The 25,324-nt window shown below is 39.1% G+C and overlaps 1 protein-coding gene across 2 annotated transcripts in view; it reads right to left on the reverse strand.

Annotated features, from left to right (window-relative positions):
- The window catches only part of SEC24D (SEC24 homolog D, COPII coat complex component), a 115,596-nt gene that overhangs the window by 84,567 nt on the left and 5,705 nt on the right, over positions 1-25,324 (reverse strand). For both annotated transcript variants that reach the window (XM_080796043.1, XM_080796044.1), the window contains exons 3-7: positions 19,804-19,933; positions 13,159-13,307; positions 11,420-11,695; positions 10,783-10,910; positions 1,949-2,060 (exon numbers count right to left, since the gene is read on the reverse strand). In XM_080796043.1, the coding sequence (XP_080652169.1) occupies positions 1,949-2,060; positions 10,783-10,910; positions 11,420-11,695; positions 13,159-13,307; positions 19,804-19,933 (795 nt within the window). The remainder of the gene's footprint in view (positions 1-1,948; positions 2,061-10,782; positions 10,911-11,419; positions 11,696-13,158; positions 13,308-19,803; positions 19,934-25,324) is intronic.

Consider the following 25,324-nt stretch of genomic DNA (forward strand, 5'->3'; position numbering starts at 1 on the left):
TGCAAATATGGGGCATGAAAGATATGGCTACAGTAGATAACTTAGCAATCTCAGTAATTAAGAATCAAAACTCTTTGCGATGCTTAATAAAGAGCATTATGGGAAATCTGACTGGAAAACATTCAATAAATTAATCTTCCAACAAGTATCTAGGAAGCTATGCCCCTGCTAGAGGCTTAGGGACAGAGGCAAGTGAAGCCTCAGGCTTCAAGGTCTGGTAGGAGAAAGTGATAATAAAAGCAGATAACTGGAAAATGGCATGGTAAGTATCACAGAGGAGCAAATCCACTAAGTAGCCCAGGGAGGCAATGAGTCAGCCACGTGGATCAGAGGTGACTACACAAAATATATGGTACTTGAACAGGGTCTTGCAGGATAGATAGAAGTACAGAATCAAGGGACAAACTGAGTCTCAAATTAGATCCCGTAGCCAAAGAAATAATATGTACATAATTTTTGTAGGCAACAAAAACATTATTTTTTAAGTAGGTGTTTTTCTTTATTGGAGTCACTCCTAACTAGCTGTGTAGCTTTGGGCAAGTCACTTAAGCTCCTTGGGCCTTAGGGCCCTCACATCTGTAAAGTGGGAGAGATAAACCAATGAAGGCCAAGGTACCTTCTGCCTCTGTGTTCTACTTATGTCTGTGAATTTCTGCACATGTATGAGATTTAGGCTACATCCTGAAAATTTCACTAGTAAGTATCAGCTGGTTAGCCAGGCCAGACAAAGGGGCTTCACAGCACAGGGCCAATTTCAGGGCTCAACAGCAGGCAGCTCTCTCTCCTTGCCAAGGGCTGGACTTCAGGAGAAATGATGATGATCTGGACCTTGCCACTTCACTGGTCCTTCCTTTCTCTTCCTGAGCCTTCCATGCTCTTTCTTTACATCTGCCCGATGATCCAGTAATTCCACTTCTAGGGATACACCCAAAAGAACTGAAAGCAGGGACTCAAACAGATGCATGTACACCAGTGTTCACAGCAGCCACGTGGCTGCTATGGCTACTCATAATAGCAAAATATCCTTCAACAGATGAATGGATAAACACAATGTCTATATATGTAAAAGTGAATATTATTCAGCCTTAAGGAAGAATGAAATTCTGATACATTCTATACCATGGATGAACCTTGAAAATATTATGCCAGGTGAAATAAGCCAGACACAAAAAAAGATGAATATTGTATGATTCCACTCACATGAGGTACCTAGAATAGGCAACTTCAGAGACAGAAAATAGGGTAGAGGATACAGGGGCTGTGGGACTGAAGGAAGAGGGAGTTATCGTTTAATGCGCACAGAGTTTCAGTATAGGATGATAAAAAGTTCAGGAAATAAGTAATAATGATTTCATCAGGTGTGATTTAGCTTGCCATAAAGAATGGAATAATCATATATTCCTGGAAAGAGCAAACCTGTACCAGGACAGATATATTAAACCAGCAGCACACAGAGGATCGCTAGTAGAAATAAAGCTCAGCCTTTCCTCATCCCAGCTCAAAATTGGAAAAACAGAACCCACATGTTAAAGAATCTGCTGAAAAAAAAAAAATCACTGGGGCTAGAACCAGGTATGCCAGTTTCTCAAGTGTTCAATCCACTACTGCTCTATTCATGCTATCTTGGCTAGGTTTCTAATGTAGTAAATAAGTTAAACCAAAGTAGGGCATGTGCTAATTTAACCCCATAAACTAAAATAATTTTCTTAAACTGGTATATTGAGCTCTACCTAACCAGACACCCTCTAGACTGCTGCAAGCAGAAAATAGAATGCAGTTGATAATACATTCTCAGTGCTTGAGTGATCGATGGCAAATTGATCCCCATTATCACCTTTACAGAGGTTCCCCATCAATGACAGCATTACTGAAGGGTGTCAGTGTATTTTTTTAAAAAATGGTGAAGACTTTTAAAACCTCAATGAAAAATACTATTGACAATAAATACCTTGGTCTTGTATCACACAATCTGTAGTGACCAGGGGAGGGACCTGGCCTCTGGAATTGGTGGCATAGACTTGTCCTCCTCTGGTGGCTCTGTCATTCTCGATCACCTGAATCTGATATAAGATATCAAGAACAAGTTAAAATAAGTTAAGACTCTTCCAAACATCTCCTCTCTCCCCCCTTTCATTATTCACATACACACAAATAGGCATTTTCTAAATCCTTTTAGTTCATTTCAGACCAAATTCTCACTGAGAACCTACTTTTGAAACATACAATTTTAGAGCAGCAGCTGCTAAATTCTCTTCTGTCATACTCTGAGTTCTGACCCTTCAGAGAACTTCATTTTTATTCATTTTTTTTATTGGAACCATAGATAAGCATTAAAAAAAAGATTCTGGTAGAAAAAGAAATTAAAAATAGCTCTTAAAGAAAATACCTTTTATAATTAAAGGAAAATATACAAAGCTAAAAATCATTAAATTCAGAAGAAATGATTTACAATACAGCCTAAAACACCTTAACTTTTCTCTTTAAATTCCTCTTGACCCTCAATTTGCCTTTCAAGTTCTTCTACCTCACCCCTGCTCCATGAGACAGTAAAAAAACAAACAATACAGTGTTCCCACGGGGAAGTTGTCTATTGTATAGATATCAGAAGAAAAAAGTCCCTAAGAGTTTTGTCATCTAATTTGGAAACACTTCGTATTTCTCCACTAAAATATCTATTGGTAAATAATGTAAAGATAACAATTTGTCTTAAAAAAAAAGATAAAAATTTATCTTTTTTTGTAGTTGCCTAGGGATGAAAGTAATAAAATCTAGTAGCATGGAGTTAAGAAGAAAATAAGAAGGCATCCTAATAATTATCTTCCTCTTTCCCTTTATCTCCTCCTTGCTCTCATTTCTCTGTCATCAAATAGAAGAGATCAGAGGCAAGGGGGTTAAAAAAAAAAAAAAAAGAAGAAGAAGAAAGTAAAAAGAGAAAAAAGAAAGAGATAAATGAGCAAGTGCCCAGAATACACTACCCAGCTTTGGAGGATATGTCGTTTTTTATACTCCTAAAGAAACTAGTAATATGAAAATTGTCTTCCCCCAAACTCTGAAATGTTACCTTCTCCATTTTGCCCTCCCATCTCATCCAATCCAGGCCTAATGGGCACTGATATCATTGGTTTTTTGGCATATCAGAGGTAGATTTAACCTGCCTTTATATCCACACATTTCTGTTATTTCTAATTTCATAGGATTTGAATTTATTAAATTAAAATATACAGAATATGCTCCAACCATAACTACTATAAATGCAGATGAGACCAAAAGCTACCATGGACACAGACAAGACACAAACAGAAAAATCAAAACACTACTATTATATCCTATATTTTTATCCTAAGCTTAATCTGGTTCCTTCAAAATTGGAGAACTTTTTTTTTTTTTTTTTTTAGAATTTATTTGTTTATTTGACAGAGAGAGATCACAAGTAGGCAGAGAGGCAGGCAGAGAGAGAGAGGAGGAAGCAGGCTCCCTGCTGAGCAGAGAGCCCGATGCGGGACTTGATCCCAGGACCCTGAGATCATGACCTGAGCCGAAGGCAGAGGCTTAACCCACTGAGCCACCCAGGCGCCCTGGAGAACTTTTTATATAATCAACATTTAGGGTAATCATTTCAACCAATGAAGTGTCAAATATGAAACCAAATTAAAAGCCGTAATAATCTGCATATTGAACATAGTTTCCAGACTTCAAATAGACTATATTTCCTAAAAATTTATTTTTTAAATTAGTTTGTTTGCAACTTACAAAGCACAGCCTCCAAAGAAACAATGTTGTATGTGGTAATTATATTTCTAAACTAGTTCACATTTTGGCTGTAATACTATAAAGGGAGTAAGAAATATTAAAACACTTCCAGTAATTTTTTAAAATATAGGTTATTAAGTTTTTAAAATTTACCTCAAATGGATATTCTCAAAAACAGGCTTGGAGATTTAACAATACACAGAAATTTCAAAAGAGATTTTTACAATGACTCAGTACACATGGGATTTCGATTTGATGGCAGTGACTCTTGATAATGCCAAAGCTACCTCAAAACATATAGATTATTTTTCCTTCAGAAGACGTGCAACTAGACTTACTTTTGTACTTTTCTGCTATGAAAAGAGTATTATGGAACCATAAAATAAAATCAGGAAAGAAAAAAAGATTCTCTTGAGATAAAGGAACAAGAAGAGTAAGGGAGGAGCAAGGTCAGGAGATGTGTGCACACATCTGCTTTAAGACAGGTTGCTTAAAGCAGAATTATCTAGCTTCAGGTGGTGAGAATGGGGGGACAGGAAGAGCTCCATTTCTGAATGGTCCTCCTGCAGATACAGGACGAGAGTGAGGAAGAGTTTCAATGGTGATACCAGTTTTATCATTCTCACAATATGGATAATACCACCACCTGAAAGGGTTGGAGCGAGCACTTAACTCAGGACTGGCATGTAACAGGAGTTCACTAAACATGATTTTACAGCTTTCTTTCCAGAAGGAAGAAATTATTTAGTCAGTTAAAGCATGTCACTTTGATAGAACATAAACAGGCTCCATCTGGCATGGCTATTTAATTACTTTTATTACAAAAATAACACTGGACTGAATCTGTATGTGTGCATTTTAAGGGTCTTGGATGAATCACAGCAATACTGCTTGTTGGTTTTGTTGTTAACCCTCACTCATTCATTCATTCAACAAATATATGAATGTACACTATGCACCAGGCTGTGTTGTAGCTGTTGGAGACACAGTAGTGAACAAAACCAAATTCTTGACCTCAAGAAGCTGACATTATAGTATGAAAGACAGGCAATCAATAAATGTATAAATAGGACACATCTATGTCAAGTAATACTAAGTACTGTGGATACGGAGTGATATGTATAAGGACCAGGGAGACTGGGATGAATGAGGACAGGAAGGAAATGAGGATATGAGCCATGCCCTGCATATATCAGGCAGAGGAAATATCAAGTGCAAAGGTCTTGGGGCAAGAGTACACTGAGCATGACTAAGGAATAATAAGGAGGCTGGTGTGGCTGAAGCAAAGTGATGGAGAACGAGTCAGAGAGCTTGTATGTGTGTGTGTATGTGTGTGTGTGTGTGTGTGTGTGTGTGTGTGTGTGAATGATGAGAGGCATGGCAGAGCCTGGGTGACAAATAATGTAGGCTCTAACAGGCCACTGTAAGAACTGGTGTTTAACTAGAGGAATACTGGAGGGTTTTGTTCTGAGTTGTAGTATGAGCTGACTTCTAATTTGAATGGATCATCCTGGCTGCTGGGTGCAGGCTGGAAGACCAGGGAGACAGGAGACTCTTACAATAATCAAGGTAGACAGATGGCTGCGGCTTGGACCAGGATGAGCACAGAAGGCAGGACCAGAACCAATAGAATTAGCTAAAGGACACTGTGCAAGAAAGAAACAAGGATGACTCCAGGATTTAGGGCCTGAGGAACTGGAAGGATGGGGTTGGAATCTAGATTTCAGGGAAACATCTTGAATAGGAATATCTGCATTTTCATTTAAAGCCATGAGAATGGATGGGATCACCTATAGCAGCATCTCTTAGTGTGCCTATGAATCATCTGGAGAGCTTGTTAAAACACAGATTCCACGGCCCCTTCCCTAAAGATTCTGAGTCTGTACGTCTGGGTGGAGCCTGCAAACACGAATTGCTAGGGAGCTTCCAGCTGATGCTGATGGTACCATCCTGGGAGCAGCGCACTTTGTGGAGTGTTGATCTACAGAGTAAATGTCAACAGAGAAAGGGACAGATCCAAAGACTTACACTTTGGGACGCTTCTAACACCTGGAGGTCAGAGAGAAGAGGTGGAACCACCAAAGTTAATAAGAAAAAGATAACCAGAGATGTAAATAAGTGGTGGCATCCCAGAAGCCAAATGAAAGTGTTTCGAGGAGGATGGAAGGAGCAGATGTATCAAATTGCTGCTGATCTATTGAGCTACATGAGATCTGAGAACTGACCATTAGATTTGGTAAAGGGAGGTCACTGGCCACCTCGACAAACATAGTGTTGGTGGGATTGTGCTGATGAGATCTAAACTGGGATAGGTACAGCAGGGGAGTGGAGGGGATAAACTGAAGACATCGAGTACAAGGAACTCTGCTGGAGATTTTTTTTTTTTTTTTTTGCTATAAAAGAGCGAATAAATGAGAGGAAACTGGACAGAGAATTTGGGAAGGGCCAGAGGAGGCCTCTTTTAAATTCATGAGGAAAGTTATTACAGGATGTTTCTAGTCTGCTGAAAATGATCTCGACAGTGAAAAAGTTAACTTCAAGCAAGTATAGATGATGCAGGAGAGAGGCGATGTGATGGCCAATTAAAATATGTCAAAGTGGCTAGGCTGTGGTACCCGGTTTTTGGTCAAACACCAGTCTCGATGTTGCTGGAAAAGTATTTTCTTAAGTGTCTGACATTTAATCAGTAGACTCTGAGTAAAGTAGACCCTTCATAATGTGAATGGAACTCATCCAATTGTTTGAAGCCTTTCAGAGAAAAAGACTGAGGGATCCTGAGGAAGAGAGAATTCTGCGTCCAGATGCCTTCAGACTTGGGCTGCAAAATCAACTCTTCTCTATGTCTCCAGCTTGCTGGCCTGCCCTGCAGATTTCAGATTTGCCAACCATCACAACAGAGTGAGTGAATTCTTTTTTTTTTTTTTTTTAAGATTTTATTTATTTGACAGAGAGAGTGAGAGAGCACAAGCAGGGGGAGCAGCAGAGGGAGAGGGGAAACAGGCACCCTGCTGAGCAGAGAGCCCCATGTAGGGCTTGATCCCAGGACCCTGAGATCATGACCTGAGCCGAAGGCAGAGGCTTAACCCACTGAGCCAGCCGGGCACCGTAAGATAACTCTTTTGATAGAAAGACAGATTGAGGGTAGGGAAGGAAAAAATGAAACAAGATGGGATTGGGAGGGAGACAAACTATAAGAGACTCTTAATCTCACAAAACAAACAGGGTTGCTGGGGGGGGGGGGTAGGGGGGTAGGGATAGGGTTGTTGGATGATGGACATTGGGGAGGGTATATGCTATGGTGAGTGCTGTGAAATGGGGAAGCCTGATGATTCACAGACCTGTACCCCTGGGGCAAATAATACATTATATGTTAATAAAAATATTTTTTTAAAAAAAGAAAGATAGATGATAGAGATATATACACATATATCCTGTTGGTTCTGTTTTTGTTTTTGTTTTTGTTTGCAGAACTTGAATACTTTAATACAGGGGATATTTGCTGAAGGGTTGTCCTTGAGAGGCCATAAGGGATCTACAAGGTGATGGCCTTGGTTGGGAGTATGGAGCAGCTCATCCACTGTTAACAGAAGGGAAGGGGGATGAATGGGCATAAATGCAGGGAGATGTGATGGTACAGCATGCAGAGGTTCTCTTTGGATTGCTTCTATTCTCTCCATGAAATAAGAAGCACAATTATCATTAGAGAGTCAGAAAGGGGAAGGCAGTGCAAGGAGTTTGAAGAGAGAAGAAATAATAGTCACCAGGAAAATGGGAGAGACAGTGGAGCTGGGTGATGGCCTTCAAACTTGCTACACATTAGACTTAGCAGGGAAGTTTTGAAAAATCCCAATGTCCAGTCCACATCCCAGCCTAATTGAATCAAACTGGCTGGTGGGAGCAGGCACCAATATCTGTATAGCTTCAGCAGTGATTCTTTTGTGCAGACGGGTTTTAGAATCACACAACTATAGGTTCACCTTAGTTTAGTGTCATGAATTAAAAGTGAGACCAGTATGCATGGTGTGATTGTTCTCAAGTCACAGGTGGCATCTGGGGTATAGGCATGGAGCAGCTAGAGAGCTGGTTTAACAACAAATGGGATTTTTCTTCTCTTTTCTTTTTTTTTTTTTAAGATTTTTTTATTTATTTGACTGAGACAGAGAGAGATCACAAGTAGGCAGAGAGGCAGGCAGAGAGAAAGGGGGAAGCAGGCTCCCGGCTGAGCAGAGAGCCTGATGTGGGGTTCAATCTCAGGCTCCTGGGATCATGATCTGAGCCAAAGGCAGAGGCTTAACCCACTGAGCCACCCAGGCATCCCCAAATGGGATTTTTCTAAGTGAATTCAGTGGAGGGAGTGGGGCAAAGGAATTGAGAATAGAGGATGTAAGGGACAGATTTATTATCATGGATCAAATAATCAAAGCTGCATAAGAGAAGTGAGAAGATGAAGGCAATATAAGAGATAAAGTAGTTAAGTTATAAGTCCTGGTGGCTGAATCATATTCACCTTTGAGTCCTAAAAGGAATGAGCTAAAAAGATAGGAGGCAGTGGTTGGAAAATGAGATGCTTTCAACTGAGATTCTGAAGTGTTCAATAATGGGTAATCTCAGGATCTATGGTAAGACTACGGATAACTGAGGTGGGTTGGATAAAAAGAACACTGAGGACAAAAAGATCAAGAACTGAAAAAGCAGGGAAATGAAAGCTTCTAAAATAGTACAAAAATAGTACTGGAGAAATTAATGGTGAACCTGGAGCTAAAAACTTCAGAGAATGAAGTGGAATGACCCAGAGGGTCTGTAGATGTTACAGAGAGGAAAGAAACAAGAAATGAAAATGATGGATTCAATGTAAAAATATTATATTCCTTTAACTAGAATAATGACATAATATTAAGCTATAAAAGTAATGGCTGGTAATATAATTATCAATAAAGGCACTAAGAGTTACTAAAACTTAATTTCTAACATGTTATAGGAAGCTCTATGAGAAGCCTTCAAGTTTATGTTCAAATAAATATAGAATAAGTGGGTAGATCACAAAAATAACTAAAATCCTCTACCCTCTCTGTGCTTTTTTCAAGGACTTTGCAGCTCCTCCCATCCAGAGCCAGAGTCTTATCTTTCTACTCCTGGACTGTGGGGAGATCTTGTAACTTGCCTTGGCTCAGAGAATGTCACAGAATCGGCAACGTTTTAGTTCCAAGCCATGGCTCAAGAGGCCTTGGAGATTCCTACTTTCTGTTTTAGATCTCTGCCACAGCCGAGTGAACAAACCCAGGCTAGCCTGCTCAGTGACATGGCCCAATCATTCCCACCTAACACATGGGTAACCAAATAGCAGACATGAATTATACCATCTGTAGTGGGCTTGGTGGTACCCCCCCCCACCAAACCAAAGGTATATCCATGTTCTAATCCTTGCAATCTGTGACTATTACCTTACAAAGTAAGAAAACTAATTAAATTAAAAGTCTTGAAAGAAGGCCCTCAGCCTGGATTATCTGGGTGAGCCCTGAATGGAATCACGTATAACTTCATAATAGAAAGACAGAAGGAGTTTTGAGATGGATGCCCAGAAGAGAAGACACAGAGAAGCAGAAGAGGCAATGTGATGACACAGGCAGAGATTAGTCATACAGCCACAAGCCAAAGAGTGCCTGTAGCCACCAGAAGCTGGAAGAGACAAGGAATGGATTCCACTAGAGAGACTTTCAAGGGAGTACAGCCCTGCCAACACATTGACTTCAGACTTCTGGCCCCCAGAACCATAAGAGAATAAACTCCTATTGTTATAAGTCACCCAGTTTGTGGTAAATTTGGCATGGTAGCCACAGAGAATTAATATAACATCCTAGGCCATTCAGACTCCAGGCAAACTTCCAGCTAACCCCAGATGTACAAGCAAACCCAAACCAAATCCATTGAGCCTGGCGCAGATTAGCAGAACTGCGCAGAGAACCCACTGACTAATGAGGATTAATAAATAGTAGCTATAAATTACTAAAGTTGGTGGTAGTTTGTTACACAGCAAAAGTTAGCAAATACAGTAGCTCTTTGGGCTATCTCTAACTCCTTGTACTCACGTTCATAGAACCACGACAAAGACCTAGGTTAACTATATCAATTTCATTATTATTCCAAAAGGACTATAGATCTCTGCTCATTGCTAAAGACTTGCAGCTTCTCCTGAAGCAGGGGTATATATCCCTGCCCGAACAACCCGGGGCTTTATCATGACTTGCTTTGGCGGAGGGCATGTGAGTGGTCGTGACATGTACCACATCTGAGTGAAAACCTTAAGAGCTATCGCACCTTTTGGTCAGCTCTCTTTTCTCCCTTTCTCATGATAACAACATGTCCCAAGTACAGGCTGTCCCTTCACACTGGCTTCTGGAATGATAAGGGCACACACAGCAGCACCTAAAGACAAGCGGCAGCTGCTACAGCCTTCCTGTAATCTAAGGGATAGATAAATCTTCATGGTTGTAAGCAAACTGGGGATTGTGCATTATGCAGAATAACCTAATAAAAGCTGACTGATAGAGTTACTAAAGAGTAATCTTCCAAAGAAAATAACCTGAATGGAGAATTAAGTTATAGCTCTAATTTATATGAAAGTTTTTTTCACAGGCAAAACGTAAAATACTTGTTTTTACTTTCAGTGGGTATCTTATCCTTATTGAAAAGTGTCCTTTATTTATCTAAACTAGTATGTTTGTATACTCTGACTACTACTTACTCATTGAACAATCAATAAATACTGCTAATATAGGCGAATATAAATGTCAATAGTACTGCCAAGTTTATGTCCTAAAAAAAAATCTCCATAGGCTTTCTGTCATAGAGACCCCTACTATGCCATAACCTAGCCTCCCTTCCCCAGACATAGAAAGGAGGAGCCTCTATGTGATGGATATAGTGCTCCAACAATAAAGGACAGGAAAATGCTAACAAACTGAAGTTTCTGAGACAGTGAATGAAGAATGGTCCTTTGTGAGGGGGACGATGGGAGTGAGAGAGAACACTTACTGGGCTGGGGATCGAGTCAGGATCCAGCTTCTTCTGGAGTTGTGGTGGACCAGCCATCTGTGCAGGACCTCCCGGGAAGCCTCCCGGGTAGGAGAGCTGCCCACCTGCCATCTGGGGACCATAGCTGGCTGCTTGGGAAAAAAGTTTAAAAAGAAAACCATGAGAGACTGTGGACTCTGAGAAACAAACAGGGTTTTGGAGGAGAGGGAGATGGGGGGATGGGTGAGCCTGGTGGTGGGTATTAAGGAGGGCACGTATTATGTGGAGCACTGGTGTGGTGCATAAACAATGAAACCTGGAACGTTGAAAAAAATTTTTAATTTAATTAAAAAAAAAAAAAAGAAATGACTAGGACCCAAGGTCCTAGATGTAGAGCTCACTGACAATATTATGCTGTTCAGTCAAGTATGCTGCATTTTTTCATCTTATTTATGTAAGGCAGAGAGTTAAGTGTGAATATCTATGATTCCCCTTTTCTTTGCACTTGCCACGCTATTCTAAAACTAGCTTTCCTTAAGAGTAAGTGATAGATGCCTAGTAAAACAAAGGCATCTACTAGGCATCTACTAGATGCCTAGTAGAACAAAGCTGATTTCCTAGGTAACCCAAGACCTTCCCCTAGCCCGGCCTGCCTTACCCTGCTGTGGTGAATATCCCGTGCCCAGCGTCTGTCCTGGAAGAGGCGGGGGCTGGTACTGGGCATTCAGAGGAGCAGGCCCAGGGAGCGCATCCTGCCTGTGTGTTGATGGAGGCAAGGGCGAGGCACCAGGGCCGTTTAGTGCAGTGGGTGGTGGTGGGAGAACCTGAGATCCAGGCTGCATAATGGATGGCTGCGGAGGTCGGGGAAGACCCTGGAACAAAGGCGCTGATGGAGGGCCAGGGGGCCCCTGGCCAGGGGGAGCCATGCCTGTACCTGTGCAAGAAAGAAGACCAGACCAATAAATGTTGCACTTCTCAACTCTCTAAATTCTACGAAGTACACACAGGGACATTTTTTTCCCTGACATAAAACAAGAAGGCATCCCTACAAATCAATTTTTTTTCCCCACAAGATGAATCTTCATTCAGAAAGTTATACAAATGCTATTTGGGGCATTTTATAAAACAGGAGAATTTTTAAAGGGTAAAAGCAATATGTATAATTTTGGTGAGAAAATTAATAGGATAAATTTTAACTCAGTTGCATTAACTTTACATGATACATGTCACTAGTTAAGAAATTGTATGTGGTACAAAATCTAGAAAATCATATAGAGGAAAATGTTCTGTAACAGGAATTATTCACATAACTTACACATTCAATAAATAAGTATTTTGTGTCCTGTGCTTAACTTGATCAACTAGATCTCAGAGCTAGGTAGAAATAACAAGGGTCACTAATGTGCTTTCTAATCATATGGGAAATAGTTATAAAACCAGATTGTTCTAACTCTGATTATGTGAAATTTATTTGCTTCCTGGAGACTTACCCATCTTGAAATCAGTAAAAGACAGAAAATAGAGGGTTGGTTTATTTTTAGAGATGTATCTAAGAAACCACTTAAAGTAATGGAAACATTCTTCATCAAGATAAATGGCTGACTATGCTGTTATTACAGTGAAGGTTCCTTTGACCCTTAGAATATACAGCATTTCTATTGATACAAATCTCAGTACTGTAACTGTTTTCTCTCCTATTATTCTCTTTTCTGCCTCAAACATCTAAGCTTCCATTCTTTTCATGATGTAAATACAGAATCAAAGCACACTGTGAAACAATGAGTACTATATTTTCTATTTTAGGGCTCCATTATAAACAACACAACGTTAAAACTACCCTCCACATTTCTCAAAATAATTTCACTGTTCTAATGCTTATTTGTGAAGTCAGCATTTTTTTGTTTTTTGTTTTTTTTTTATCATTCTAATATTGAATATTAGAATATTCTAATATTGAATGTTAGGTATACTGAGGGTCTTTCAATATCCTGAAATAAATGGCAGTATAATCAGGAAAAAAATTAATTACAGCCATACATAATACAGATGATTTATATAAAAATGTCTAAAAAACCACTTCAATATGGTGTGCCAGAATTATGCCTATTTTTTTTGACTTATGTCTATTTTATTTTATTTAATTTATTTATTTCACAGATAGAGATAGGCAGAGAGGCAGGCAGAGAGAGAGGGAAGCAGGTTCCCTGCCGAGCAGACAGCCTGATGCGGGGCTTGATCCCAGGAACCTGGGATCATGACCTGAGCTGAAGGCAGAGGCTTTAACCCACTAAGCCACCCAGGCGCCCCTATGTCTATTTTAAAAATGGGAAAAAACCACCTTCATTAAAAATACTCGTGAAACACGTAGTCAGTGAACACTAATAATGAAACTGTTACCATAGCTGTTAATGTGCATAGCATTGAGCTGACTGGCCAGTTGGGTGACCGATGCAGTGGATGCAGGACTTGGATAAGATGATTGTGTAGATGGTGAATATGGTGCGTAGGAGGGTGCCGCACTGTTGACAGGTGGAGGACCTGGAAATCTAAGAGGGAAAAAGGGTTGTTAAACAATATCATAGTTTCATGTGCCAATGATATACAACAAACGTTAATAACCTGCTAAATTTAATCCCATCTAGTGGGCACCAGGAAAATGACTGATATTTTATCCTGTCTTTAATATTAATGTGAGCTCAAAATGAACCATGTAGCATCATCACATAACTATGCTCACAAGCTCAACATGTCAAGATACTTAGTAAAAAATTCCTAATGTAAGCACAGAACCAGCTTTGGAAATCAAGTTTGAAAAGCGGAGTCCACCACAGCCTTATCTATACCAGGGTTAATGATTAATAGAACAGAACCAAGAAAAATAAAATGCTTTGTGGCTCTATCTTTATGATCATTCTCCTTTTTCTTACCCAGCTTTTAAAATAAAACATTACCTGCACTATAATTTCAGTGCCCTGCAAATGGTACTTGAGGGTGAACAACTCAGTAAAAAGTTTTGAAATCGTTCATTCATTTTAATCTAAAAATTTCATCATGCTTTACCTTTAATTTAGCTTGAACTTATTGTATATTTATTTTTCCTTATTTTGAATGAAACAGTGGCCACCATAGAATAGGATAGAAACAGTGTTCCTATTGTAATTAATCTGCAGAATGAAGTTAAAGCTTTGCCTTCTAGTTACATTATGACTTCTTACTAATAAAAAATGAAATTGTCCAAGATGGTATACTCTGAATTCAATTTCTCCATGAACTGGAAACTATGTCCCTAGTGGCGCACACTCCTGCCTTCCATCTTTCACTGCCACTTGAGAGGTTAGGAGCAGAGCCTGAGAAAGGCCAGTGGCTTGCTTGAAGTCCCACAACTTATGTGTGACAAAATCGGGACTATCCTCTTCCCAGGTCTTAACCGATCACACCTTCCAAAACATTTTCTCTTGTCATTTTTCTCCATGTATCTTAAATTGAATGATTACTGTAAACAAAACTTAAAATTAACCTTCGAACTGTTATGCTGTATGGTATTTAAGCATATTTCAGAATGATGATATCCCACACTTTAAGTTAAATGGATGAATGATCAAATGCTTTTTCTTTGTAAAATTACAAGCTATCCTATAGCAGATACTTGGTTATAAAGGGTTTTAAAGTTAGAATGAATAACATTTTAACCCAAAGAATACTGCTTAGCAAAGCTGTTGATTTCCTCTCCTGTCAAAAACTGAAACAAGACCAACACAGTCACACTAAACATCTTTTGATTTAAATAATTTTTGGAATACTTTTTGGAATAAACTGAATATATTCAGTATTCCAAAAGTATTTTGGAATACTTTTTGGAACAAACTGAATAAAGAGAGAAAATATAAAATATAAAAGTTAACTTTCACAGAAGTTTTGTTTATATCTCTAATTTATTAATGACACTAGGAAAAAGAAAGGCAAGGCAAAATATAACTCTAGCCTTAATTGACACATTTAAAATATTGTTGCCCACTTAGAAATGAGTTCAACAATTATGTCAATGATATGTTTTGTCAATACATTGTTTCATAAAAGCATTTCTTTTTTTAAGAAATGACACTTTTGCCTTTTTAAAAAAAAGATTTTATTTATTTATTTGAGAGAGAGAGAGAATGAGCATGAGAGGGGAGAGGTCAGTGGGGAAAGCAGACTCCTCCCCAAGCAGGGAGCAAGATGTGGGACTCGATCCCAGGACTCCAAGACCACGACCTGAGCGGAAAGCAGTCGCCCAACCAACTGAGCCACCCAGGCGCCCTGCTTTTGCCTTTTTAGAAAGTCACAAGAGATAGATACATGCAATAATCGCACACAGGCAGAAGGTACATGCTCTATAAGAATACATTAGTGGGGGGAACCTGGGTGGCTCAGTGGGTTAAAGTCTCTCCTTTCGGCTCAGGTCATGATCCCAGGGTCCTGGGATCGAGTCCCGCATTGGGCTCTCTGCTCAGCGGGGAGCCTGCTTCCTCCTCTCTCTCTGCCTGCTTCTCTGCCTGCTTGTGATCTCTGTTTGTCAAATAAATAAATAAAATCTTTAAAAAAAAAAAAAAGAATACATTAGTGGGTGTAGCATGTGGTATTGTTATAGGGTTTGGATCTAATAAGCAGGAATTGGGAACCAGCAGTTAAATTGGGGGAAAGGGAGATTATTCAATTGTTTAAGAAAAAAATTCTCTAAAACATTCTCACAGATATTTCACAAATGTTAATAACACTTTTAAAATATGAAATTGTATGAATAATTTATTACATACCACAAATAGGATGAAATATGTTTCAAATGGAAGTTATGACATAAGATGCCTCCAGTATTTTTTTCAACTTAACAAAAGGTTAATTATTTAAAATACAGAATATGAAAATATACAACCATTAAGCCATTACTTTTTGACCCATAAATGCCTACTTATCCTTCATTGCTTAATATATGTCCTGGGAATTAGGCTTTAGAAATTCACAATTTTTTTTCCTAACCAACTTAAATGTTGCAGATCTTAAACAGATTTGAATTTTAAAAGCAATTTTATTAATTTAAGAATGAAGTAGTAGTAAAGAGCTCACAAAAACTTTCATTTAGATAAAAGATTAACAGAACATTTTTAAACATGCAAAGTGACTTAAAAATTTTCAGTTTCAGGGCGCCTGCGTGGCTCAGTCAGTTAAGTGACTGCCTTCTGCTCAGGTCATGATCCTGGAGTCCTGGGATCCAGTCCCGCATCGGGCTCCCAACTCCATGGGGAGTCTGCTTCTCCCTCTCACCTTCTCCTTGCTCATGCTCTCTCTCAGTGTCTATCTCTCGAATAAATAAATAAAATCTTTAAAAAAAAAAGAAGATATTGTATAAAAATTTTCAGTTTCATTACTCTACTAAATTAGTTAATCTGAGGTTACACAGCATGTAGGTATATGTAGGTAGAGTTTAGATATGAATCCAGGTCTAAAGGCTCCCAGTCTGGAGACCCTGGTATGTGACTATGGGCAAACCACTTAATCTCCATAGCTCTCAGCTTTCAAATGAAAAAATGAGCAGACAGAATGGAACAATCCCTTTCTGTGCTATATACACAACGGTTAAAATTAAGAATCATATGATTTAAATATTTCCCATGTTGATTCCTTCACTTAACAGGTTTCTGGGCAGAGAAAACATTCAATTTTATATTTTAATTTACTGTTTCACTGAATGTCAGAAAAGGGCAGATCTGCCATAAAACACAGCAGTCAATAAAGAATTAATACCAGAGGATTAATAAAACATGAAAATTTAGCTTCTGTTTAGTCCTAAACCTCTAGAGAGCTGACTCAATTGTCTGTGGCCTGCTCAACCTCAAATATTTCTTATTTCTAAGTTTGTAACAAATTGCTCAAGTAGTGAGCTGTATGCTGAAGTTTGCTGGAGTGTGGAGACATGGTACCAAATTTGTCAAGATGGGACTGAAGTAAAATCTGGATTTTTTTTTTTTAAGATTTTATTTATTTATTTGACAGACAGATCACAAGTAGGCAGAGAGGCAGGCAGAGAGAGAAGGGAGGAAGCAGGCTCCTCGCCAAGCAGAGAGCCCGATGCGGGGCTGGATCCCAGGACACTGGGATCATGACCTGAGCCGAAGGCAGCGGCCCTAACTCACTGAGACACCCAGGCGCCCCTAAAATCTGGATTTTAAATACTCAATCCATGGAGTAGAGAAAACAAAACCTCTACCCAATATCATTGCTTTCCACAAAAATAAATAAATAAATAATAAAAATTAAAAAAATAAAGAGAAAACAACTATTCCAACTATTCCTCTTATTTTCTTCTTTCTTTTTTTTAAATAACTCTTATTTTTCCTATTCCCTCTTTTTCTTTGCAACCAAGTTCTTAGTCAGCAGATTTCACCCCATCAACTTCAATTTGGGAAGATGAATCTCCACTTTCCACCCTCTTTCCCTCCAATTCATTTCTTGATTAAAACAGATAATTTATATAATTTATAGTTACAGCTTTTATTTACTAAATTAATCCCATCCAGCAATAACACTTTGTAGATAACTTCAAAACCACTTATAAGTTTAAGACATTCTGCTTCAGCCAAGATGAAAGAGAAAAATGGCTAGGTACGATTTTTAAATTTTATGAAATGGTGCCTGGGAAGGAGCAATATTTTAAAAATAAAAATGATAAATTTTAAAATTTCATTCAACATAATGACTCTGAATTATATCTTGTTTTCATTCAACAGTTCAGATATTGTAAAAGTTAAGAAATTTTTTGATGGGTTCTCTAAGGATAAACAGTACCAATGAAGTGCTATAATCATCAAAGAAATTTCATGAGCCACTTATGCTCTCTGACAACCCGTCATCAGACTGTGTGATTCACCTGCACAATCACTGTGCCCTTTGCCCTGGCACTGAACTATATACACAGAAATATGTCCCATGAGGGCAAAGTAGTGTGGTAACCATGGATGCTTAGCATGAATACTAGATTTCTCCTTGATGTTTTAATTTTTAAATCCATTTCCAACCTTTAATTCACAGTTCAAGTTGAAGAAAGTCAATAGTAGGGGAGATGGGGCAGAATCTGTCAGGGTTTCCTTGGTAATTAGAATGAAAGTAGATTTCTAGATTGAGCTGTCATGAGTAGCTAGACTGAACCAGTAAGGAGGACAAGCTACAGACAGTAGACTCTCTACATGCCCTGAAAATGGTACCGACAACTGCTAACACGTATTGAGTCTTTCATGGGCATTCTGCAGTATGCAAAATTCTCGGCATGTGTTAGCCATCAAAATCCTCACAACCACATCACTATGGTTAAAACTGTGATGAGGGAACTAAGGAACACAGAAGTGAAGTCACAGCTGCCTGAGCCAAGAATAGTAAACACATCTTGACTCTATGGTCTACAATCTTCAGACTTTGCGCTGAGCTCACTCACAACCACACAGCCAAGGTCTATCTGATGATAAAGTCCGTGGTTTACTTATTTCTAAGGAACCTAAGTGAAGGGAAAGAAATGGAAAGAAGCAAAAAGATCAATACAATCTAGGCTAAGACCAAAAGCTTTCTTAACTTCAAACCAGCTGTTTAATTTTAGCATTTCTTCTTAAAAAAAAAAATCTAAAATGCGTGGCAGTTTACAACAATGAACTTTTCCAGATTTTCTCCCCTGTGCTCTGGACAGAGAGTTCTATTTCCTCATTTTACAAGTGAGCAAAATGAGGAGGCCTAGAGGCCCAGGAACTCCACCAGCACCACACAATTCATTTTTGAGCCAGAAGAGGCATCTTTGTTTTCAGTGTTTCTACTCTAATCCTTGTACCCCACCACCAGGCTAATACACTAGGTAGGGGTCATCAGGTCAGGTCCCCAGTCAGGCCCTTTCTTTGACTTTGTGCTCCTTGTTCAAACCACAACCACATGTAAACCAGATTACTTAGACTCACTCATCCTCTGTTTCCTTCACTCTGTCTCTCACAGCAACCATGTCAATGGTAAATGTTACCCTGACAAATAAGAGCCAGGAAGTGTCAACTTCACAAACGTCCTATAGGAGCATTAACTCGATGACATTTAAAAGTCCAGAGAGTTTTCCCACTAACAGGGACTACTCACAGGTCCCTTGAAAGGGTGACTGAATGGCTTCAGAACAGCAGGTCCAGATTTCACACCGAGGGGTAAATCCTCCCCTCACCAACCCTATAGCCTAACAGCCTGGAAAAGGAACCTAGGAAATGAAGCCTCCAGGTACTCCTTGGAGAAATTCCAAAGTAAACACTATAAATAGCTTTGGCACTGGGATTCTCAATGGCAGTAGCTCACCAGAAAAACAATAATGGGACTTCCAGCAGGGCAGGTGTGATGTTGGCTTCCTTCCCAGGGGATAGTCCCCAGTGGGATACAGAGCCTACACATCTCATATAGCTCATACATTGGCTTCTTCAGGCCTGCCTCCAACTTTTCCCTTTCTTAATTTATTATAAACACAAACAGAGGATTTATTTCCTGTGTTGTTTTTACTATCGATCTACCTTTCAAAAATCCCTCCCTGGCATCTGTGTACCTTTCACATCAAATCCAGTTTTTACCATTAGCCACAATCTGATTTAATTTTAAAATATTTATTAAGCACCTGCTGGCACTGAGCTCAGTCCTGCAAAGGATTCAACACGATAGATGATTTAAAATGTACTGGGGCAAACAGGGCATAGACATCTGAAGAAATCAGAGATTAATACAGAACTCTAAAATGAGATGAATATAATCTAAAATTAAAATGTGTGGTATTGACATAAGTAATTTTTTATATATTTTTTAATATGTACTGGTCTTGTTTTTTTCCCTCTTAACTTTTCTAAATGTTTGTTTCCTAGGACAATCTAGCAAATCCTTTTTCAAGGGTGTGGGCAGTATCAAGAGGTCAAACTTTCAATCAATAAACATGCTAGTTTAGAAAGCACTTGTGAGACAATTTTAGTAGAATATACAAAAATGTGGGTTGGAATCTACCTAGCTCACCTTTGGGGAAGATGCCCTTGGGCATGAGCTCCATTCTGGCCAAACTGATGGGGTCCAGGAGGTGAAGGACCCTGAGGCAACATGCCCCCAGGGGCAGCAGCCCCCAAAGGCCCTGCTGGCTTCATCATACCTGCAATAGAAGGGCATGAATTTAGAAGAGTATGAATGTGCAAAGAGCGAGGATGCAATGCCATTAGGTTGAAAATGAAAACTAGGAGGAGTGGGAGGGGGAAAAAAGGGTTAAGACAAGTTCTCCTTTAAACTTGCATTAACCACCACAGACCTAACAATGCCAGTCTCCAGCACAGTTATTTGATCATCATATTGATAGGAGAACAGAAAAGGAAAGAACCATTTCAATATCAAACAGAACAAAAACAGAAGAAATTATCTTGCATTTGGTAGAAGCACCTGATAGAACATACTATCACACTAAGAATGCTAGAATACACAGTGGAAAATGCCATTCTGGATATCAGAAAATAACTGGAAAAAAAAACAGTATGAAGCATCATCAAGATCCTAACTGTAACTATGGAGAGGGAAAAAAAAACAACCCTCTGAAAATGTCTTTTGAGTTACAGCATGAGGAAACAAGTGGAAAGTAGCATCTGTTTTTCCAACAAATGCAAAGCAAGTTTCAGAGTTAATAATTCTTCTAGGATTCCAAATAATTGGGTGATAAACAATCGAGGGACTCCTAAACCCATCATATTCACTCATATAAAATGTGGAATCATGGGGCGCCTGGGTGGCTCAGTGGGTTAAGCCTCTGCTTTTGGCTCAGGCCATGATCTCAGGGTCCTGGGATCGAGCCCCGCATCAGGCTCTCTGCTCAGCGGGGAGCCTGCTTCCCCTCTCTCTCTCTGCCTGGCTCTTTGCCTACTTGTGATCTCTGTCTGTCAAATAAATAAATAAAATCTTTTAAAAAAATGTGGAATCATGTGATTAGGAGATGCTCCTGGCAATAACTGTTTTCCTTTAAAAGAGTTCCTTCTCAAAAGATATTTCAAGGTCTCTCTTTAGAACTGTTTGCAGACATCTTTCTCTTCTGGAGAAACTGCGGTATAGAAGAAAAGTCACTGAACATGGGTCAGAGGAGTTCAAGGCCCCGCCTGGCCATTTACTAGCAGATAGAAGTATGGTGTTGGGAGGGAAGTTTACATTCAAATACCTGTTTCCTTCCCCTCGTTGCAAAAGGAAAGGCTTGGACTAGATCACTTGTGACTCTCCTTCTAGTCTTTTAAAAGAAAAAAAAAAAGTCTTCTATTTGATCTCTCTCCACTTCCAATCTGCTTATTTTGTTCCAGCTCATTCAACTTACTTTTGACCCCACCTTCCTCTCTGGCACCATCATCAATGACCTCCTAGTGCCTTGTGTGCACTCCTCCACTTGACCTCATAGTGATATTTCACACCCAATATCTCTTTTCTTTTTATGCCTTCCTCTAGAGAGTTTATTCTCTCAGGTAACAAGAGATTGACTGGATGACCTTGCAGTTGCCAAAGAAAAGTTTCTTACATTATCATCATCATCATACGGCCAAGAGCATGCTTTCAGATGCTTGGGTAATACAGAATGTAATACAACCAGGGAAATGGCTGTATTCGTGAATAATACTGAAACTGATCACAAAGTTTTTTTTTCCTTAAAAACTTAAGAAAAATCTTATATTAACTTTATAGTCACAGTCTTATTTAGCAATTTTTCATATACTAAGAAAAAAATATTTTTCTTACAACACTACATTTTTATATGATGTTCTAAACTCCAAAGCCAGCAAGTTAGAAAAACATGAGACTTGTAGTCACACAGACTTGGGCTTGAATTCTTTCTCCACCATTTAACAGCTATGACCCTGACAAGGATACTTCTATCTTCTGAAAACTTGACTTTTAACACTGTGTCATAGAAGTAATGTCCCCTATCTCTAAGAACAGTTCTGAGAATTAAGGCAATAGATATGAGAGCATATCGAAATGTCTGATATATAAGGCAATCAATCAACAAATCTTGGTTTCCTCTCGACCATATCTCCTGCCCTCCTTTTTTCAAGGATTTATATCCTAACAGTATATATACACAATAATTATATGCACACTTGTATTTTCATTTTTGAAACATTATTTTGGACAAGAATAGAAAATCCACAACACGAGTGCTAAAATAATAATTACACATACTGTAAGAAACCAAAGATGTTTTAATTTCTTAGATAAGTAAATCCCAATTTCATCAACAACCCTCATAAATATGTCCAGAGAATCAAAAAACAGTTTTTGGAATTACTCTTGTCTGGGTATTCCCATGTGTATCCATGGGATGCAAGTTTATAAATTTCCCTATTTTCAAAAACAAAATTGGGGAAAAAAAACCCAGTTTATACATACTCAAGCAGAACTGTTATACACCAATTTCACTAAAATGTTCTTTACCTTTTATTTTTGAAAATCAACTCTATGGCAACATTTCAAACTCATTCTTGTTCAAGGTACATTCAATGGGCCTTTGAGACACTGAGAGCTCTTACGGAAGTCACAACCATGTAAACAAACAATGACAGTGCCTTGTGATCAGTACTGCAATATGTGATCAGTACTGCAATACGCAGATGGACAAGCTCTCTCTCCCTAGAGGAATCAATAAAAAGTTCAAAGAGGAAGGACTGCTTGAGCTGAATCTTGCCAGACAAGCAGGATTCTTAGTATAGAAACAGGATAGAGGATTTCAGGCAGAAGGGAAAACTTGTACAAAGATATAAGAGGGCATAACATGATAAGAGACTGGTAGAAGGTGCAGGGCAGAGAGGTTATGGGGAAAAGGGGCTGGAACAGAAGTTATCATGGTTGGTCGGGTCAGGCTGCAAAGTCCTGTGTGCCATTTGGACTCTATCCTCGGGGCAAAGAGAAATCAGTATCATTGTTATCTGCAAAGTCATAGTCTTCTCCTCATTACAGGTATTTTCAAAAGTGATCAGAGATAAAAAGAAATTGGGTTCTTTATAGTATGAGGATTTTAATAGGAAAGGAAAACCAGAGCATGAGAAAGAACTAACTATACTTATGCCAAAAAAAAAAAAAAAATCTCTAAAATCACAAACTGGTCTTCAACACAGTGGCAGATATTATAGACTAGCTTACTCAATAGTTATTCCATTTCCTTTCTGAGTTACCTTTCTGTGTGGTTCTGAGCTGGAAAGATGGAATCTCCACTGCATAAATTCTCTTACAAATTAGGGTTGCCACGTTCTCTAAATTCAGCAAAACAACACTCCTCTGGGAGACCCTGAATAGCAGGGAGAGATGGTAGTTCTGGGGTAGAAAGGCACTGGCTACTGAAGGAATAGTCCTGTGTGGCGTGTGCATTACCACGGACCACGGAGTCCCAAGCTTGGTTCTGGCTTTCTCTAGCACTCTCTTGGCTTCTGGATACCTTCTAACAAATCGCTTTCTGCTACCCTGGTTTCTGTGATCCACAAAAACACCCTGCTGAAAACAACATCACAGAAAAGCATATCTTGGATTTGGCCCTGGATCTGACAAACTAAAACGAGAATTAAAAATCATTTGTGGAAAAAAGAAGTTTATAAAATGAATAAAGATGCCTTATACTGCTTTAAGTTGTCTAATTATTGTGGCTAGGACTTCCAGTCCTATATTGAATAAAAGCGGTGAGAATGGACATCTTTGTCTTATTCCTCACCTTAGGGGAAAAGCTCTCAGTTTTTCACCATTGAGTATGATATTAGCTGTGGGTTTTTCATAGAAGGCCTTCATTAGGTTGAGGTATATTCTCTTTAGAACTACTTTGCAGAGTTTTTTTAATCATGAATGGATGTTGTACTTTGTCAAATGCTTTTTCTGCATCTATTGAAATGATCATACTGTTTTTATCCTTTCTCCTGTTGATGAGATGTATCATACTGATTGTTCTGCGAACACTGAACCACATTTTCATCCCGGGAATAAATCCTACTTGATTGTGGATGTATGATTTTTTTTAATGTATTGTTGAATTCAGTTTCCTAATATGTTGCTAAGGATTTTTGCATCTATATTCATGAGAAATATTGGCCTACCGTTCTCCTTTTTGTGCTGTCTTTATTTGGCTTTGGCATCAGGGTAATGCTGGCCTCACAGGATGAATTTGGAAGTTTTCCTTCCTCTTCTATTTTTTTGGTATAGTTTAAGAAGGTATTAAGTCTAGCAAAACAACTCAGTCAGGGAAAGACAAATGTCATATGATCTTTTCATATGTGGAATTTAAGAAAGAAAACAAATGAGCAAAGGGTGGGGGAGAGAGAGGCAAACCAAGAAACACACTCTTAACTATAGAAAACAAACAGATGATTACCAGAGGGGAAGTGGGTGGGAGGATGGGTGAAATAGGTGATGGAGATAATAAATGCACTTATCATGATTCCATAAATAAAATAAAATAAAGACAAATTCCCTAACATATGGACATAATCATAATGATCACTGTTCCTAAGGCACTGTGCCTGGTGGTGTACATATATAAGCTGCTATTTATTATGAGCCTCACCTCTTCCACTGCCCTACCCTAGATCAAGGACATCAACAGTTCTTGCCTCTTAGCTTCCATACCAGTGGTCCTCAAGCAGGGCTTATCTTGCCCCTGAAGGGACATTTGGCAATGTCTAAGGTTTCTGGTTGCCACAGCCTAGGGATGGCGGGCATGGGCCTGGTAGGTATAGTATGGTTTGTACTCCACTGTGTAGGGGTGAAGAATGCTATTAAACACCCTATACCACACAGCACAGCCTCCCACAAAAAGGATTAATTGGCCCCATATGTCACCAGTGCTGAGGATGAGACACCCTGTTCCAGAAACCAGTGTGTCCAGGTCTGATGCCTTCTCTATACTTTCTAATGTTGAGTGTAACTCTTTCTAAAATATACATGGGATCATGACCCTTCCCAGTTTAAAATGCTTCAGTGGTGCCCTACTGACCTTAAAGCCTAAATAAAGTCTTAAGATGATCCCACTTTCCATTACAGGCATACCTCTCAGTGCTGGCACTCTGTGTTAGCCAGGCTGAACCTCTTGCAGGTGGCTCCAAAGTGCCACCCCATCCCCCACCCCAGCAAGCTGCCTCCCTACGTGGCCAACTTTTACTCATCTTCCAGGTCATTTCTTCCAGGAAGATTCCCTTGATCTGTAAGTCTTGGTTATGTGCCCTGCCATGTGCTACCATGGCACCTTCTATCTCCTTTATCTTGGTACTACCCCCGTATTGTCACTGTCAATTTAGTTAATGCATGTCCCACTAGATAAGTTTTAGAAGGGCTGAGATTAGATTTATTTCATTCATCGTTATTTGGCACAAGTAAGTTTCTAATTTGAATACTGAGTGAATGATGATAACACTGGGTGAGATATGGAATGCCAGAAAAAAAAAATTTGCTCACTCAATAAATCTGTAAAATTTGTTACTACATAGCATTAGCACCACATGATAGGCACAAACGGAGGTATGGTCTGTGAGAAACGCAAAAC

Source organism: Martes martes (assembly GCF_963455335.1).
Source record: "Martes martes genome assembly, chromosome: 2".
Lineage (NCBI taxonomy): Eukaryota > Metazoa > Chordata > Mammalia > Carnivora > Mustelidae > Martes > Martes martes.